Source organism: Saccostrea cucullata, unplaced genomic scaffold (genome assembly GCF_032062105.1).
Source record: "Saccostrea cucullata isolate Sc308-1 unplaced genomic scaffold, CSIRO_AGI_Scuc_v1 ctg5614, whole genome shotgun sequence".
NCBI classification, from domain to species: Eukaryota; Metazoa; Mollusca; class Bivalvia; order Ostreida; family Ostreidae; genus Saccostrea; species Saccostrea cuccullata.
Window position 1 is genome coordinate 4,366 of NW_026929485.1, and position 21,011 is coordinate 25,376.

General features: G+C 35.5%; 1 protein-coding gene across 1 annotated transcript in view; it reads left to right on the forward strand.

The window, feature by feature from the left end:
* Positions 1–390: 390 nt before the first annotated feature.
* The window catches only part of LOC134280995 (uncharacterized), a 28,937-nt gene continuing 8,316 nt past the window's right edge, over positions 391–21,011 (forward strand). Inside the window, 7 exon segments of the mRNA XM_062763449.1 lie at positions 391–423; positions 622–766; positions 6,420–6,540; positions 6,683–6,774; positions 7,964–8,061; positions 8,124–9,166; positions 18,788–20,000. Coding sequence (XP_062619433.1) covers positions 391–423; positions 622–766; positions 6,420–6,540; positions 6,683–6,774; positions 7,964–8,061; positions 8,124–9,166; positions 18,788–20,000 — 2,745 coding nt within the window.

Here is a 21,011-nt window from a genome sequence, read left to right on the forward strand (position 1 = left end):
TATTGTATATAAAATATTCAAAAGTTCTATAACAACCTGACTTCTAAACCAGTTTCTGATCATTTAAAAAAATTGAAGCAAAAAAAGTTGGTTTCGTAAGATTTGATTTTCCCCATAAGGTAAAATAAGAAACTCTACTCTTTGCTATTATGCAGGGTTGGGGTAACTAAAGTACCTCCATTTTTTATGTAAACATATTAAACTAACTTCAATGACAAGTCTTGAAAAAAGTTAGGTATTTTTTTGGTGAACGCATCATCTGTCCTTAAGTTCATCTTCTTCTTTTTAAACTTTTACAATCATGCTTTCTGACCTGGTATTGTGGTTAATACAATTTGATTTTATTTAGTTTCAGCAGATTGCAATTATAACAACTAAATCCTGTAAATCATGGACGCTCTAGGATACAACACCCCGTGTAGAGTACGTCAGTGTTTCCAGTGTCAAGGGGACACAGAATTCTACTGTAACACGTGTAAACATGGACTGTGACCTCATTGTAAAAGTAGACATGTTACAAAATCAGAAACTAAATACCATAAAGTGGTGCTATATCGAACACATCATAACAAAAAAGGTTTTACTATACAATGTAAAGAACGGCTGTGTTTTCTATGTCAGGGTGACACAGAATTCTACTGTAACACGTGTAGGCATGACCTGTGTCTACAGTGTAAAGAGAGACACGTTATAGATCTGGATACCATATACCATGATGTTGTGATTTATCGTGAGAAATATGGATACATATCTAAACAAGAGACCTGAAAGAGACATCCAGTCATGTTTCATCAAAAGTATTGTTATTCCTGTAAACTTCCTATTGTCACAGGGTGGCTGGCGGCTTCCCAAATCACAATACAGTTTTGTATATATAAAAAGTTTTATTTACAATAATGTACAAATACACGCGTTTCTACATGGCCCAATGGCTTCCTGCTGGATGGCATAAAGGATAGCTGGCCTAAATAAATGGGGCCTATAAAATAAAACAAAGTTAGATACAGACATAATTATACATATAATTGCTCATACTTGTACATTTTGCTGTACATTTACTTAGGTGCATTTTACTGCATAACACTTTACTTAGTTGCATTTTACTGCACTGTACTTATACTTTACTTCACTTCACTTCACTCCATACTACTTTACTTCATAGAACATTTACGTTCACACATAAACTAAGTGTATTACTTGTAGACAACCACTTTAAGACGAATACTATACGCCATACTTTATACATACCACACTACGTCTACATTATACATATACTCATACACTTATACTTTTACTTATAACACATAATACTTTACTTGAGCAAATACTACTTTGAATCTAACTTACAAATGAAATTATAGAACAAAGTTTTGTGGCCATTTCAGGAATAAAATACCGTCAATAAATCATACATTTAACGATAATAAATAAAATACACTTACCCAGAATAGGTGGACCTCTGGTCATGAAATTATAGAAACATAGAACAAAACAGGGGAAACTTGAGCTGTCTTAAAACTCGACCGCTCTCTTCAGTTGCTACGCCCAATCTGATTTCTCAAATCACGGGATTTAAATCACCAGGTAAAACCCGCTAAACAACCTTTAAAGTATGGTAAACATATCGGGCAAATAATATTGGTAATGTAGAATTCAGATAAAACATATGGAAAACAAATATGGACATCAATTGTGACATTACCTTCCCCCTTTAAAGAAAATTACATACATGTAATTTTTTTTCAAACACAATTTATGTACAATATTTTTTTTTTACTTTTCAAACATAAGATAAAACAAGATAAAATTCTTCATTCATCAACTTTATTTATATACAGTTACTGACGGATTCTTACTGTCTGCTTAAATAATCCGCTCCTACATTGTCCTTCCCTCTGATAGCCCTGATGCGGAATCGGTACGGCTGAAGTGACAATGCCCATCTCATTAGTCTGGAGTTCACTAACTTCGTCTTATTCAAATATACCAGCGGATGGTGATCTGTCTCTAAAATAAACTCTTTGCCATAGAGATACCTGTGAAACTTTTGCACTGACCAAATGATACCCAAGCATTCCTTTTCTATCGTCGAGTAGTGTTCTTCACTTGGTTTAAGTTTGCGGCTGGCATAGGCAACAGGGAGTTTGAATTCACCTTCTTCCTGTAAAAGTACCGCTCCAATACCCCTGTCGGATGCGTCAGTCTGTACAATGAAAACTTTGGAAAGATCTGGTAATTTCAAAATCGGAGATTGAATAATAGAAGCTTTTAGATTTTGAAATGCTAATTCCTGAGCTTCTGTCCACTGAATTTTACTAGGAGCGAACTTCCTTGTGAGGTCTGTTAATGGGAGAGCTATATGGGCAAAATTCGGGATAAACTTTCTGTAAAAATTTACCAGTCCTAGAAAAGATCGCAGTTGTTTTTTCGTCGTAGGATGGTTCGCCTGTTGTATAGCCGACACTTTATCTGGATGAGGATGTACTTTGTCATCGCCTATGATATGGCCCAAACACTCCAGTTTCCTATAAGCCAAAGAACATTTCATTGGTCTGGCGGTGAGATTCGCTGAACGGAGACGCTGTAAAACCTGAGAAAGCACAGAGATATGTTGATGAAAAGTATGAGTAAATATCAAGATATCATCTATGAAATTATCAACATTAGAAACGTTGTTGAGCACCTCGCGCATAAGACGACAAAAAGTAGCCGGAGCTGTGACCAGCCCGAACGGCATTTTGGTGAACTGGAAAAGTCCTTGGGGAGTCTGAAAAGCTGTCATTGGACGGGCAGAATCAGACAATGGCACTTGCCAGTACCCCTTAGACAAGTCTAACCGTGAGAAGTATTTATGACCTGATAATTTCGCAAACATCGCGTCAACATCAGGCATAGGCTCCGCATCAAACACAGTAATGCGATTCAGAGCTCTAAAATCGACGCAAAACCGATATGTGTTGTCCTTCTTTGCAACAAGGACTATTGGGGATGAATATGGGCTTTCCGAATATTCTATTACCCCAATTTCTAACATTTTACGTACCTCATCTTTCACTGTTTCCATCATAGCAAAAGGGATTTGTCTCGGACTTACTCTCACAGGTTTATCCGTTGTTGTTCTGATTTCATGTTCAAGCACATGCGTGTGGCCTGGTACATCTGTTAAAACGTCACTATACCTGTGTAAGAGATCCATAAGAGTTTGTCTCTCCTCTCTGTTGAGATCTGGATTCACATCTACATCTTTGTAGGATTCTCGAGACTGTACGTGTACGAACTCTGTTTCTTCATCATACTCACCAACTGATTCATCAAACTGAATTTGTTCTGAATCTACAACTGACATAACACATTGAACAACTGGTTCACAACGTTCTACATATCTTTTTAACATGTTTGCGTGATAGGTCTTTACTTTTCCCTTCACAGCTAACTGATAATCTACTTTACCTATCTTTTTCACAATTTGAAACGGGCCTTTCCATTGCATAAGGAGCTTATTACTATCAGAAGGCAACAAAACCAAAACTCTCTCACCTGGTTTCATATTTCGTACTCTAGCCTTCTTGTCAAAGTACACTTTGTGTCTTTGTGACGCCCTCTTAAGATTCTCCTGTGCCAACTCCCAAGTTGATTCCATTCGCTCGCGGAGATCTAAAATGTACTGGTAGGTAGACTTTACCTGTTGATCTGGAACTTCTTTCGTCCATAGTTCTTTCAGGATCGTCATGGGTCCTCTCACTGTACGACCAAATAACAACTCAACAGGAGCAAAACCCAAGCTTTCCTGGGGCACCTCACGATAGGCGAAAGCACAGTGGGTAGATATTTGCCCCAGTCTCTTGGTCTATCAATACACATACGTTTAAGCATTTGCTTAAGAGTGCCGTTAAACCGTTCAACTAACCCGTTGCACATAGGGTGATACGGAGTAGTTGTTAACTGTTTCAACGAAATGAGTCTACTCACCTCTTTCATGAGCCCGGAAGTAAATTGACTTCCCATGTCTGTTAATATTTCCTCTGGAATACCTGTATAGGAGAACATCTCAAGTAAGGCCTCAGCAACCCGCTCTGTGTCTATTCCTGGAAGCGCCTTCGCTTGTGGAAATCTTGTGGCGTAATCGACTAAAGTCAAAATAAAACGATTACCTTTTTCGGTTTGAGGGTGCAGTGGACCTACAATGTCTACAGCAACTCTTTTAAAAGGCACGTCTATTAAAGGCATTCTACCTAAAGGGACTTTAGTTACCGTACTCTTAGACACCGTTCTTTGACATGTATCACATGACCTGCAAAATCGTTTAATCTCCGACTGCATTCCTGGCCAAAAGAACTCTGATAAAATCCTAGAAATGGTTCTACTAATCGCTAAATGACCAGACATGATCGATTCATGGGCTAATTTCATCACAATATGGCGAAACTTTGATGGGACTATAAGTTGAGAATAGGTCTTACCACCGTCTTTTTCTGCTGACACATATTCCCTGTACAGAAGACCATTCTTTTCAAACCACTTGACCTTACCATCACGTGACCTTCGACCTTCCTGTGCATATCTGCGTGCTGTTTCAAGTGACGGATCTGACTGCTGTTCTCGCAATATGTCATCTGGGTTGATTTCATCTTTGACGATTTCTGGAACTTTAAGTGGTTTATACTTTTTCTGTTTTTCTTTTACCTGTTGTCTTGTTTCTACCGCTGTGATAGTGTTAGGTTTCCATTCTGGATCCGGATCATGAGGTTTCCTCGCATTCTCTACTTCCCCTATAATCAGATCAAAGACAGGATTTTCCATACACCAACATTCATACTCACCAGAGACATAAGGAGAATCAATGACAACCTTTGCCACTGGGACCACTATTCTCGTGTTGTCTGCCAAAACACACGTTTCTTGTCTACCTGTAAAGTTTTCCTCTTTTACCAGACTCTTACGCACTACAATGTTTCGACATCCTGAATCTCTCAGTAAAGTAACTGGATGACCTTCAACGTAACCAGCTGAAAGAGGCATTGGTTTCGCTGTAGAATGACATGCTGATGTTAAAACGGTTGTATGGTCACTTACCTGACTATAAATAGACGGGTTTTGACTGTAAATAAGCGCTGCGCAGTTACTTGGATTTGCATCACTACCATTTGCTTGAACTTTCCCACGTTCATCCTTGCACACTGCTGCACTTAAGTTCTTACTTTTAAATTTACACTGGGGTGCAATGTGACCATATTTGTTACATACAAAACATTTTCTTTCATTGTTTGGAACAAACCTTTGCTTCTGTTGCTGATGCTGACGGGCATCTTTGGGTTTTTCTGGTACCTTACTTACCTCGGGTTTGTTTACTGCCTTTGAGCACAAATTGATAGCACTAGTATTTCTAGCTTCCCTAAACTGATCAGCTAACATACTCATCTGATCCACTGTCTTTGGAACATTCTGCTTTAGAAATACAGCCAACTCAAAATTACACACATGTAACATTTGATCTCTAAGCATAAGATCGAAAAGAGCCTCAAATGAACAAGTAATTTTGGACATTTCGACCCACCGAGTCAAGTAAGATGCAAGCCTAACAGTGAACCGAGAAAATGTTTCCCCAACTTCAGGTCTACAAGAACGAAATTTCTTTTTAAAACCATCCTCTGTCATTTCGTACCTACGTAGTAAAGCTGCTTTAAAATCATCGTAGTCACTTACTTTTGACGTGGACATAAGAGCATATACATCTAGAGCTCGCCCTTTCAATAAAGCACTGAGGTGTGTCGACCATAAAGTCTTTTCCCAATTCATGGCTGTCGCAAACCTCTCAAACCTTCTCAAATAGCTGTCAATTTCGTCTTTGTTTTCGTCAAAAGGAGGAATTTTCGGTACACTAGGTTTTACCATAACATCACTAACCTTACCTTGTGCACTTTTAATTGCTAGTTCTAATTCGTGTTCCTCTTGTAGCTGCTTCATCTTCATCTCATGATACATGCGTTCCATCTCAAGCTGATATTCTCGCTCTTCTTTTTCTCTCTGTCGAGCCGCTGCTCTCTCTTCACGCTGTAATTTCTGTTGTTCTGTAACATAATTTCTTAACTCTTCTTTTTCATAACCTAACTTCTCGCCTGCAGCGATTAAATCTTGTACCGAGTCCATTTTTACGGACATGACCTTTTCAACATAACACCTAGACCTTTCTAACACCTTTGTGTGACCACTTATATACTGCACTTCTACATGTACTACTAACGACTCTACTGTACTTTGAATTCTACTTTCTTTATACTGTGGTACTACATGTATAAGTACTACTAATGTCACTACTGTACTCGGAATTTTACTTCCTACTGAATTTGAAAGTTTGAGATTAGGCGACACAACTGTTATTACTTTTGACTTATTTACCACACTACTTTTACCCTGACCAGTCTCCACATACTCTGAGGAAGTCCACCCCTCACTACTTCTAGAAACCTTCTGGACCCCAAATGACCATGGAACATTGCCTACAATAACAATTGCAAAAGTGAGAACAATTACAGACTTCAGGTACATACAGAATACAATAAGAGAACATGTATGAAATATTCACTAGATTTCAAGTCAAGTAATTCACTTTTCTAACTACTTTTATAACAGTCTTTGGTATGAATTGTAAAATGCTTTCAGTAGTTGTTTTCTTTTCTTACAGTTTGACAATAAATGTTCAATTGAAATATAAACTGTTAAGTGAATTTCCTGTAGGATTCAAGTCGTCTTGCTTAAGAACATCAGGCACTGTCGGTGACATGTAGATTTCCTCTACGAGGTTCCATAACCGAAGACACCACTTGTACTTGGAATCTGTTTCCAGGTTGACTGTGTATCCTGACGTCGTCCTGTGTTAACGTTGATATCCTTGGATATCCTGGGACTGAATTCCTGGGATTGGTATCCCACTTCTGACACCAATTTGTCACAGGGTGGCTGGCGGCTTCCCAAATCACAATACAGTTTTGTATATATAAAAAGTTTTATTTACAATAATGTACAAATACACGCGTTTCTACATGGCCCAATGGCTTCCTGCTGGATGGCATAAAGGATAGCTGGCCTAAATAAATGGGGCCTATAAAATAAAACAAAGTTAGATACAGACATAATTATACATATAATTGCTCATACTTGTACATTTTGCTGTACATTTACTTAGGTGCATTTTACTGCATAACACTTTACTTAGTTGCATTTTACTGCACTGTACTTATACTTTACTTCACTTCACTTCACTCCATACTACTTTACTTCATAGAACATTTACGTTCACACATAAACTAAGTGTATTACTTGTAGACAACCACTTTAAGACGAATACTATACGCCATACTTTATACATACCACACTACGTCTACATTATACATATACTCATACACTTATACTTTTACTTATAACACATAATACTTTACTTGAGCAAATACTACTTTGAATCTAACTTACAAATGAAATTATAGAACAAAGTTTTGTGGCCATTTCAGGAATAAAATACCGTCAATAAATCATACATTTAACGATAATAAATAAAATACACTTACCCAGAATAGGTGGACCTCTGGTCATGAAATTATAGAAACATAGAACAAAACAGGGGAAACTTGAGCTGTCTTAAAACTCGACCGCTCTCTTCAGTTGCTACGCCCAATCTGATTTCTCAAATCACGGGATTTAAATCACCAGGTAAAACCCGCTAAACAACCTTTAAAGTATGGTAAACATATCGGGCAAATAATATTGGTAATGTAGAATTCAGATAAAACATATGGAAAACAAATATGGACATCAATTGTGACACCTATCTGTTTCCAATGTACTGAACAAAGATATCATTAAATACTTAATATAAGAATAGCATACTAAGCAAACCGTCAAAAATACAGACAAATCGTTCACAATATCAGAAGTGAGACTCTCTTTAACAAATGTTGTCTTCTGGCAGGAATCAGATTTGATATGAATAAGTGTCAAACAGAGATCTCCAACCGTCAGTCAAAGATGTTGATTAAAGCCCAGAAACTAAGGAATGTAATAGACGCTGTAATCTGTGATGTTAAAAGAAGACAAAGAAGATTTATTCAAAGATTTCAACAACAGATTAGAAAAACAATCATCTTCCCCGTATAGAAACCTTTGAACACACATCTGGCCATTTGGCAAACAAACCGCAAGAATTCCTTATATTCCTAAAGAACACTCATGTACACAAGTTAATGGACACTTCCAGTCTCACACAATACGCTATGGTCTGCCTGAAAGGAGAAATCAACATAGAGGATGTGACTGATTTACTGAGTGGAATCCAAATAATAGAGACAGGAAAAAGACAAGTAACAAATGAATGTTTGCTGAAACTGATGTCTACGCCTGTCTTACACAGGTCTGTCACAGTGCCAGGCGAAATATATCATATTTCCTGTGTGACAACAGACCAGGTCTGGATCAGTGATGGTAAAAGTCTCATCTTGGTAAACGCAGATGGTGACAAACTACATCATCTGACAGATGTAATATTCGACTGGGGACAACACACTGTAAACCCAGCCGGTGATCTTATTTACATAGACAGGGGTGGTAACATAATCAAAATCTCTAAAGCTAACAGAACAAAGACTACACTGAAAGAGAAAGCAGAACCATGGGTTCCAAAGTGTGTCTACTCCTCCCACCTCAACGGCGATTTGCTGGTCGGGATTCGGTCCTACAAAACAGGCATTATAACACGCTATAACAAACAACAAACTATACAGCATGGAAACACAGGTCAATGACTGTATAGTGATCCTATCTACATTACAGAGAACCGCAATGGAGATATAATTGTGTCCGACTTTCTCCGTCGTGCTGTAGTAGTGACAGAGAGTAGAGGAAGTCATCGATTCTCCTACAGAGGTCCTCCATCAGGATCACGACTAGAACCACGTGGAATTTGTACTGACGCGCTGTCACACATCCTGATGTGTGATGGTAACACTCACACAATACAGATGCTTGACAAGAACGGCCACTTCCGGTCTCTGATACTGAAAACACAACAAGGGATAATCAGACCAACTTGTGTGAGTTATGACGACAAATTTCATTTCCCCTGGTTTGGATTACGCTACGGAGAAAAGAGAGTGTGCGTATGCAGACACATAAAGAGGCAGGACTATCTTTAATATAAAGCAAGTCAGAGGAAATAAGATATATTGTGACATTACACTATCTGTTCTGATACTGTGTGCAATCGGACAAGTGAATCATATATATGATGAGCACATTCATACAAAAACAGAAGTATCTGAAAAACCTTTGTAACTAGTTACTAGTACAACTTAACATCTAATATAACAATTGTTCACGAGAAAAACTATATGTTTGGCATATATCTACATGCTTTTTATTTTTACAGTTTATATAGATGAAAATTACATGGTAGCATATAGAGTTGTACTGAAGAAACGTTTATTAAATCTTCATTTAGAAAAGTAAAATCAATAAATGAAAAAAAGAAAAGTAAAGGTAAAAATCCTTCCCTCAAATTTATATATTAATTGGAATCTCCTAAATATATAGCTAAATTGTTTCGTATTTTGTGACTGTCCGAGAATATAAAAATGTCTTTGTGTTGACAGACAAGCCTTTGTATAAGTAAATAAAGTAACAGTGATAAGTTATACTGTGGTTTCATCAATTTTCGTTGGCATCAATTTTCGTGGATTTTGTAAAACAGACAGTTTCGAGGATACGTAATTTCGTGGACAAAAGAATTTCCTTTACAAGTGAATGTCATATTTCGTATTTCGATGAACATTTGAATTCGTGGATCTGCTCAACAACGAAATCCACGAAAATTGGTGCTCAACTAATATTGATGAAACCACAGTATTTCAAAGCAGTCATTGTAATGACTTGAATATTTACGAAAAGTTGACTTTAAACAAGGCTGTTGAAATCCCTGTAGCATCAATTTACATATGAGTAGCATAGTTTTTTTTTTTAAATGTTAGTTTAAGTACTCCATGCATGCTTGTGAGTATCATATAAGTTGGGAGATGTAAACACCATCCGCAAATGATAGTCGGATATACATGTATATTCATACATACATTAGGAAAATTGAAAATTGTTTAGCTAACGTTTGTTATATATTGTAGTTGTTAATTCGCCTGTATCATCTTTATGCTGGTGATAGTCGGATATTGATGCAATGACCTTGTCAGCAAGTACAATTTATCATTGAATAAAATGCTGACTGAAGTTTTTCATACCAATGGTTAGTTCATTATTTATACACTGAATTGACCACGGATTTTTTCCGTTATTTCCTGATTATGACAACGAGAACACGGCGGGCGTGACCGGTCGGCAGGGGATGCCCACTCATCCATGGCACCTGATCCAACCTCTGATGTTTCGGAGGTCCGTGTTTGCTCTGCTCTTATTTTGTATATTTGTTTAATGGACGTTGAGATTGAATACTGTTCGTTTTTCCTTATCCTTCTGTACATAAGGAAAATTGACAATCGAAAAGTGATCGTCATCTCGATTGTAATAAAATTTAGCTGATAATTGGTCTTTATTGTCTATAGTCTGTAAAACATCAAATTATGAAACAGATGTGACAATCTCAGCGGTCTCATTTTGCTCAAGTTTACTGGAATATATAAGGTTTGGCATATGAATGGAAGTGAAAAACATTTATAGGTGAGTCGTAAATACAGCCCCGCGCACTTTTTAAGCTCATATGGAATTTTGCGCAAAATATGGTCATATTCTATGCATTTAAATTAAACATTATCGAACTTTAGTACGAGATGTTACCCTTAAATGTATTATATAGCTCATAGAAAAGGTAAATAGTAATTAAATCCAGTATCTTGTTTTTTCAAAGTCAATGTTTTAAAGGGGACTTTTAATTATATAATAAATCGTATAATGTTACATTTGTATAATTCTACCATACGTATTCATAAATGAAATTGATCGACTTTTTTGGATACTGTTTATCTATAATTTTTAAACCCACTTCCTACAGATGAGTATTTTCCAAGCACTTTACATATTTGCCATAGTCGTCTTAGATTTGTTATATTGTGTCGGCGCAATGATGCCTTAAGAAATTGGGCAAAAAGATAGAATAAGGAATAAGTATAGTAATACTTTGAATAAAAAATTGTTACTATTTAATTGAAAATCAATTTAACTTTATTGTCTGTAATTTTCAAATTTTTCGATTCGTCGTATTCTTATGATTTTTTCATGATGCCAGATTTTAGAAACTGTAAACCGCCACTTTAGTTCTATGTCCAATCAAGGCTAATGACTGTTTGCAAAAGAACAGACGAAGGCTATGTAGATTCCAAACAGTATTCAATACCAAGGTCCATAAAAAAATACAAATCGGAGCAGTGCAAACACGGACCTAAAAACATCAGAGAAGGGATCAGGTACCATGGAGGAGTGAGCATGTTCTGCCAATCAGTCACTCTCACCATGTGCTCTTGTCATGATTGGGCAATAACGAAAACGCCTCCTTTAGACGAAACACAAAAAGAAACATATTTTTTGAACTATCACTATCCAAACTACGTATGTCAAATAACATTTAACGTAGGTCGTGGGTTTGCTGACGTCACTAAAACTGGGTACGCAATTTATGTGATTAAGGCGTCTTTCTTGTGCACATCTGATAATGACGTCACAATGAGAAAGGAAAAATTCAGTACATTATCTAGCTATAACTATTGTTGAAATCGGACGTTAGTGTAACTGTATAAATTGAAAACCGCTAAGACACTACTAGGGTTATGATAATGAAACCTAAACTAAATTATAAATACATTTTTTGAGCGACATTGATCTATTAAGGAATCACTTTCTAGTTTAGAGAGTATGCCAGGGACATCAACAATAGTGGGAAACATGGGGTAATTTTAGCATAACGGGCAAAGTCTGTTATGCTAAAATAATCCCATGTTTCTCACTATTGTTGATGTTCCTGGCAAACTCTCAAAACTAGACAGTGATTCCTTATCAGTCTAGTCGAACAGTCAAACAGGAGAAATCGGATGTTGGAATCCGTAACTTCAAACGGGCGTAAGGCACATGCGCAGAAACTCAAAAAGTGCCGTTTTCACGGAAAAACGTGTGGTCCACAAAATGTGCTCGTGCAAAGTGATGGATTATTTCGTAGCTCTGTATGTACTCAAATTTGATAGATTAAAGATTTTTAAAGAGATTGTATTGCGAAAAAGTATATTATGTTTATTGTAAAAATCGAGACTTTTTCTCCCCCAAAGTTAGCGTATTCTGTGACTTGACCTCCATGTTTGATACAACTAGATTTTTTATTCATGATTTAATCAAACGGATGAATAAACAAACAATTGCTTGTTTAAAGTTGAACTACATATAATTCCCTTCCTGGTAATGAAATTCTTGTGAACTTAGCATGTTATTTATTATTTTTCGACACTTTCTTTGTGCATGTTCGAATTTCCTCTGTCCTATAAACAAACTTTTGTGCCTCAGAAATGACGAAAATAAAGACTAAAACATTTTTATTATTCTTTTTATTGAAAACAGAGGTGTAAAAAATTCATTTTTGTATGTTTATGATTTTTAAAAAAAAATATTTATTTTTTAAATAAGAAGAGTTATCGTTCTTCTGCTTTCGAGCGTTGCATTAAGGGAAGGAAAACCCTCGTTATAGGGTATACTCCGTTTGAGGGTTCGACTAGACTTCTTATATTTCCATTTCATTGTGAAATAAAATTGTAGACTTAGACATTAAGAACGTAGACTAACCGATTTAAATTACACGAGGACTTCCATACCAATTTCATTAGTCCTTGAACACTGACGTCAAACACAAAGGCAGCCGTATGAGATTTACATGCATATTTGGCCTCCTTAGCGTCAGACACAGAGACAGATGTGCACGAGATTTGCATGCGTATTAGGCCTCCTTACCTGCTGACTCATCGACCTGCCTAATTTACATTCCGGCAGAACTATCAGGAAATCAACTCCGCTTACTTTCAAAGGGTTATTTCGAGAAAAAAAAATAGAAATGGAAATATCTGTAAATAACCACAGGCACGTAGGACATGACTCCCTCCACCTTTCCTTTCTTAAATTGCTAATGCTGGGGGTGATTTAACGTTTCTCTATTTTTGAATTTTAACTCCACCCTATGTGTGCATGTTGATTTAATAGAAATAATTACTAATAGCAGGAACAAAATGAATTATATAAATGGATATCTGAAATGAAAAAAGAATGTGTTCCAAATTTATCGATGTCTGCATATTCCATGATTCTTAAAGCTTTAGATAGTGATCAAGTGAAGATAAGGTAAGGCAGTCTAAAACGAAATACATTATTCAAAATTAATAACAAGCAATACGTATTGAAAATCGAAAATAGGAAAACCTCAAAAAAAAAGGAAAGTGGGAAGGGTCGTGTAAGTAATGTTTTGCGTTTGTGATAGTTAAACGTACATATTTTATTCACTGCATTGCGTTCCATGTTTATTCAGTAGAATTAATGTTAATTGTACACCTTGCTAGTCTAAGAACAAAATAGAATATGTCTGTTGATTATGCCAAATAAATTTAATGTTTAAATTGTCTTCCCATTTACTCCTCTGAAATTCCTTGTACGCTTTTTTTTCTATTCCAATACATATAAGCATAGAATCAAAGTATGTTAAAAGCTGTTCCTTTGTAAACTTGAATAAAAAAAATCAATATATTCACTAAATGCATTAATGCTTCTACTCGGGAGGATATCTGGCGGAAACTGATTCATCAGAAGTTACAGTTGATTTGATAGTCTTGTTGAATTTTCCAAAGACAAATGATATACAAAAAATGTAAAGGGGGGGGGGGCGTAGTTCTTGACTTCTGAATTATCTTCATACACACGACTTTTCAAACAAACAAAGATCACAAATCTGCAATTTTAGCGAAAATTGGGGGTCTGTCTTTTCCAGAGGGGAATAAAGGGTCACTTATTTTTTGCTTATTCCGGCAAGAATCCGCGCATAAAGTAAACAAACCAAAGAGAAAAGAAACGGTAAGAAATAAACACATAAAGAAAGTATAAAAAAGAATATAAAGGACTGATTGATGGTTAACACCTTTAACTTGAATTTTATATTACTAACGTATAAAGCTTAAAGATATTGATGTCTAATAATTATTTCATTGAATTATTATGTTACTGGTCATTTGATAGCAGATGTATAAATTTTTCTTAAAATCTGTATATTTTTTTTTGCTCTCTATATCGGATCGATATTCACGACGTCAGCCTGACGTCGCGATATTATATGACGTTGTTCTTAAATTTTCAATATAAAAGCAATTATCTTAAATTGAATAGCGGCAAAAATGAGCCCGAAGATATATTGATTTTTTCACATAGAATTATTTCAAATCAATTTCTATTTTTAAATACCAAAGAATAAATAAATTCGTCTGCACGACTTCAAAGTTATTGACATTTTTTAAATAAAAACCTTGCTTGAAAACAAGCCCAAAAAGGACGTCAATAGAATACCGGAATACCGTTGAAAATTTTACTACAACAATGAAAATCACACAAAAATAATGCAGATGAATTTTTAAAGATTTTAAGAGAATGGAAATCAAAGGTAGGGAAATCATATAGATAATTTTAATGGTATGTTTACGAACACTTTTAAAAGCCCTGTAAACCCGCGACTTACGTTAAGAATTACACAATATCACTTTCCATCAGCCAATATCATATAAGAATCTATATAGAAAGATATATAGAGAGGTGAGACTATTCGACAGATTATTGTAAATAGTAAAGATCCACGTAACAATCGCGCTGAAGGTGATAATTGATAGAATGGTATGATATTTTCATATTATTATAACCAATGTGTCTTCTGAAGAATTGCAAAAAGAAAATCAATGATCATGAACGAAAACCAGCGCCCCATAACGAATCTCAAAGCAAGAAAGCTGTATTTTGTGTGATAAGTATCTCTTTGAAGCAATGATCAAATTTTTAAAATGGATTCACTAATTATAACAAAAACATTGGCAAAATAACCATTGCCATTTTTATATAAGATGTTCGTCACAAATTGAAAGATTTAGACAAAATTTCACTCAATCGGAAGTGATCTGAATATTCACCGGATGCCAAGGTTTTGCGTCACAACCAGGTTAAAAGATTTTACATTGTTGTCCCCCGCTTTCGCGAAAGCGAGGGGACATTAAATCTGTCAGTCTGTCAGTCTGTCCGTCCCAAAAACTTTAACCTTGCCCATAACTTTTGATTTAGTAGAGCTATGACCTTCATATTTCACATGTGTATTTCTTGTAACAAGACCTTTCTTTGGGTTCCACCAAATTTGACCTTTTGACATTGACCTTGGAGTTTGAACCACTTTTACACAAAAATTCCAAACTATTACTTTGGCAAAAACTTTTGAATAGTAGGTAATAGAACTTTCATACTTCACATATATATTGTTTGTGACAAGTCCTTTCATTGAATAACAACAACCTTGACCTTTTGACCTTCACATTAGAGATTTACGTACTTATAAAAAACTTAAACCTTGAATATAACTTTTGAACAGTGAGGACTACGGCTTTCGTTCCTAACATATGTAATCCTAGTGAGAAGACCTTTCATTGGATATCAATAACTTTCACCCTTTGACCTTGACCCTGGAGTTTAAACTACTTTTAAAAAAACTTAAACCTTGGTCACAACATTTTAACAGTTGATACTAGGACTTTTATATCTCACATATTATTTTTAGAATCGGTAGGAGAAGAAAGTAGTGCAGAAAAAATTCCAAGTTCCTTAATTTGCAGACTTGCATAAAAAATTTGGGCAGATGTACTAAACTGAGCCTCAAACTTGTTGATAAGGAGCATCTTTCCTACCAAAAAAGCTTGGAAAATGTAATTTATCAAGAAGATCAGCCGATTTATTTTGTGTATTATAACGCCAGTTACAATTCTGAAATTCCCCTACTTTCACTTTCATTTTTAAAGGTTCCCGCAGACAGACGCATTTAGTAGGAAAACGAATCTGACATGCCACCTCGAGATTTTAACCAAGGAAAGACCAGTTGATTTGCTTTGATTTGTGGGGTCACTCACTTCTGAACGAGAATTAGGGACATCGCTATGAGAGGAAACGTTAACATTGTCGCCTATGGGAAAACAATTAGTGGACTGTACCCATATGTATTTTTTGTGGCTAGACATTCAATTTGATACCAACAACCTTGACCTTTTGACCTTGACCTCGGAGATTTACGTACTTATGATAAAACTTTAACCTTGACCATATCCTTTGAACGGTGAGGGCTAGGGCTTTCGTACTTCACATATGTAATCCTTTTGGGAAGACCTTTTATTGGATACCAACAACTTTTACCCCTTGACCTTGACATTAGAAATTTAACTACTTTTTTGAAAAACTTTAACTTTTGTCCAAACCTTTAAACGGTAGATACTAGGACTCTTATATTTTATATACATATATGTATTCTTTGTTGCTAGTCCTTTCATTGGATATCAACAACTTTGACCTTTTGACCTAGACCTTAAAGATTTACGTACTTATGAAAAAACTTTAACCTTGACCATAACTTTTAACAGTAAGGGCTAGGGCTTTCATACTTCACATTATTATCCTTGTGAGAAAAACGTCCATTGAATAGAAATAGATTTGACCTTTTGATCTTGATCTTGGATTTGACCTACTTTTTAAAAAGCTTTTTTACTTTGGCCATAACTTTTTAACGGTCAGGATTAAGGTTTCATCCTTCAAAAAATATCGATTTCAATGAAAATTTCTACATAAATGACATATGATAGGATATATTGTGTTCATATTAGACACAATATGTAATAAGAAATAACATCTCATCCACAAAGAAACCGAAAGCCGGGGACCACAATTCTTTGAATTTGCTTGTCTTGAAATAATTTTAGATACATTAAATCACACAAATTTATTGTTAAGTAAATGGTGCTCTTGGCATATTTTCATTGCAAATTAAAATTGTAATTCAATTCAAAATATGACATTTCTAATATCGCAAAAAGTGAATTACTAGGATGCAGGGATTTATTCATGTCTTGTTTTTTCTGGCTTGACTTTCCGATAGCAGACAGAATACAGAACGATAGACTAAATTTATATCCACAAAATTAGTCGGGAGTAGATGAAACAATCTTAAAATTGTATATTTCATGACCTATAGATTTTATTTCAATTACCCGAACACAGTTTAACTGTCATTACACCAAAGACAGAGTTCAGACTGCTTACTACGTAAACATGAAATAGCTGTTTAAAAGGGATGTGAGAATATATCGTATGTAAATGTAAATGTATAAAGAAGAACCAATGAAATCACTTGATTGTATATGCTAATTTACGATTCGCAAGGTGGATGACGATAAAATCTTACCTCGATTTAAATGGATCACAACAATAATAGCTGGAGCACTTCCTAGGGTACTTGTAATATGAAAAGAATATTGCCCTATAGGTCTTGTTAAAATGATAAATCAATAATACCGTTAATTTTTTTCAAGATAACATTGATGTTTTTCGCATTTATATAAAGGACATTATTCTCATGTCAAAACTTTATGTCAATCCTTTGTTCTTTAGGTAGTCTGCGTGTTTTTAAATTCATTGTGTTCTTCTGTAATCTTTTTCTACGTTAAATTCTAATATAAGGTCAAATACTTTGAATCGCATTCTCAGATAGATTTTCTATTTTCAAGAGGTGTGTTATTCCGATATCGGGATTTGAAAACATCGTAAATATTGGGATGAGTAAGTAATTTGATTCCCTTTTAAATTGAACAATGAATTATGATTAACGATATATTTTAGAAATATTTTTCTATTTAATCTTGATTTTATATTTATGATTATCTAACAGTGATAGGTATATGATAACTGATCTTAATTAAGACTATGTTGAGATAGAGAACGAGAGGGAGAGACAGAACGAGAGAGAGAGAAAGAGAGAGAGAACGACAGAAAGAGTGACAGAGAGAGAGGGCGAGATGTCAACAAATTGTAGGTTGTATAAGCTATATATTACAATGTGTATTTGATATCAATTAAATGACCTGGATTGCCATTCCTTCCCCCGTCTAAAATTTAGTTTGGTCAACTGATATGATAATCACATGTTTGTATTGTGTACTGTGACACGTAGTTTTACTTTTAGATGATTGATTTAACATTTACTAAAGTTAGTTTACTAAACAAAGATATTATATCATAAAGATGCTTAAAAATCTGAAATGTTTATTTTAAATGAAATTGATTTATTTGTACAGATTTTGTAACTACCGAATGAGGCTCTTAATCATGGACAATGTAAGATAAATGACCAAGTGTAAAGTCCGGTAGTGTTCTCAATGTCAGGGGGACACATAATGCTACTGTAGCACGTGTAAACAGGACCTATGTTTACCGTGTAAAAAGAGACATGTTATAGATCTAAATAATATATACCATGATGTCGTGATTTACCATGAGAATTGACTACTTTACAAAACATGAGACCTGTGTAAGACATAAATAAAAAAATCTATGAAATGTTCTGCAAGTTTTGTGATTTGCCTTTCTGTTTCCAATGTAAAGAAGACAGAAAAAAAAATAGACTGAACATTAGAACAGCATACAAAACAAACCGTCAAAAACACGAAGAAATCATTCACAACATCAGAAGTGAGACTCTCTATAACAGCTCTTGTCTTCTGGCAGGAATCAGATCTGATATAGAAAAATGTTACAAAGTAATATCCAACATTCAGAGAAAGATGGCAATAAAAGCCAAGAAACTAAGGAACGTCATAGACACTGTCATGCATGATGCTAAAATCAAACACAAAAGATTTATTCAAAGATTACAACAACAGAGGAGAAAAACAAACAGACATTTTGCCAGTTTAGAAACCTTTGAACACAGATATGGCCATTTGGCAAACAAACCGCTAGAATTCCTTATATTCCTAAAGAAGACTCGTGTTCACAAGTTAATGGACACTTCTAGTCTAACACAATACGCCATGGTCTGCCTGAAAGGAGAAATCAACATAGAGGATGTGACTGATTTACTGAGTGGAATCCAAATAGTAGAGACAGGAGAAACACGAATGAGAAATGAAAATCTGCTGAAACTGATGTCTACACCTGTATTACTCAGGTCTATCACTGTGCCAGGTGAAATAATTCATATTTCCTGTGTGACACCAGACCAAGTCTGGATCAGTAGTGGTCTAAATCTGAACTTGATAAACTTACAGGGTGACATACTACATAATATGACTTATGTAATGAGCAAGTTGGGACAACACACAGTGAATCTTACTGGAGATCTTATTTTTAAGGACAGGCATGGTGACATTATCAAAATTTCTAAAGATTACAGAACAAAGTCAACACCGATAAAGAAAGAAGAACCATGGGTACCACAGTGTATCTACTCTTCCCACCTCAACGGTGATTTACTGGTCGGGATGCATTCCTATCATTCAGGCATAATAGCCCGCTTTAATGATATTGGACTCCGCAAACAGATAATAAACCACGACAATACAGGCCAGAAACTGTATTCTCATCCTTTTTGCATCACAGAGAACCAGAATGGAGATGTTATTGTGTCTGATCATGGTTCTGTAGTGGTGACAGAGAGTGGAGGAAAATATCGTTTCTCATACACAGGAAATCCACGAGGATCGGGCCTATCACCACGTGGAATTTGTACAGACGTTCTGTCACACATCCTGGTGTGTGACAGTAACAAAAACACAATACATATGATTGACAGGGACGGTCACTTCCTGTCACTGATACTGACAAGTCGACAAGGGACATACAGACCAACGTGTCTGAGTTATGACAACAAAACTCATCTTCTTTTGGTTGGAGTATCCTCCAAGGAAGAAAAGGAAGAAAAAGTGTGTGTATTCAGACACATAGAGGCAGGACAATAGTACCGACTGCATACAACCTTACACTAGAGCAAATCCGAAGCAGACTCTGGGCTCGTTTTGCGAAATCGCTCAGGCCTGGCTATGGATTCGCTTTTAGAAATTTTGGTACCGTTTTGGGTGCGCTCCGGTTCCCTTCCCCTATCGCTTTGGGCCAGCTTTGGTGCAAGAGCGAACCCGGCGTTTGCTTTCTTGGAACGCTTTACGTAATGATGCCTGAAATGGACAGCGCCACCAGTAAGCCTAACCCCTTGTATTAATGTATAACAATACAGTAATGGAATTGCGGTATCGATCTTTATTGTTTTAGTGGCGATTGATACATGTACCTTGTATATGTATACAGTTAGATTATGGACAACATAGATTCATTTATAAATGATTTAAAATTCAACTATACATTCGACGTAGATTTATAAATAATTATTTCCCTGGTTTCTCCGCTTTCGAAATTTTGATCCCGAGAAACAAGTGAGTCAAGGCTACGTGGAGGTATTATAATATCATCAGCCTTCTCTACACACATTATAAGAAACATCAACAAAATTGCTTTGGCGCAAGGGCGTCATAATATGACGTCACTTGCATTTATATACCGTTTGTAATAAGTGTGTATAAAAAAAATATATTTGAACTTTCTCTGTACATAAAATAAACAATTTATGCATATTTATTAGCTCATTTGCATGGAAAAACCCATATTTAGCCTTAACTCACTTGCGGAGGACGAAAATGGTGGTGAATTGATTTTGAATGGATCTAATGATGTTTACGTGAAACTGACAAAAGTATCTAAATACTTTTCAAATTCATACGTAATATGGTTCTAAATTTTATTTGTTTTTCTTTATGTTTTGCTAAACGTAGTTTAAGTTTGATAAATACTGAATAACAGTATTCATTTATAAACCTGTTGTACACGTAATATATTTAGATTTCATTATAGTAGTTTTTAAGGATGTCAATTTTACTCGGACT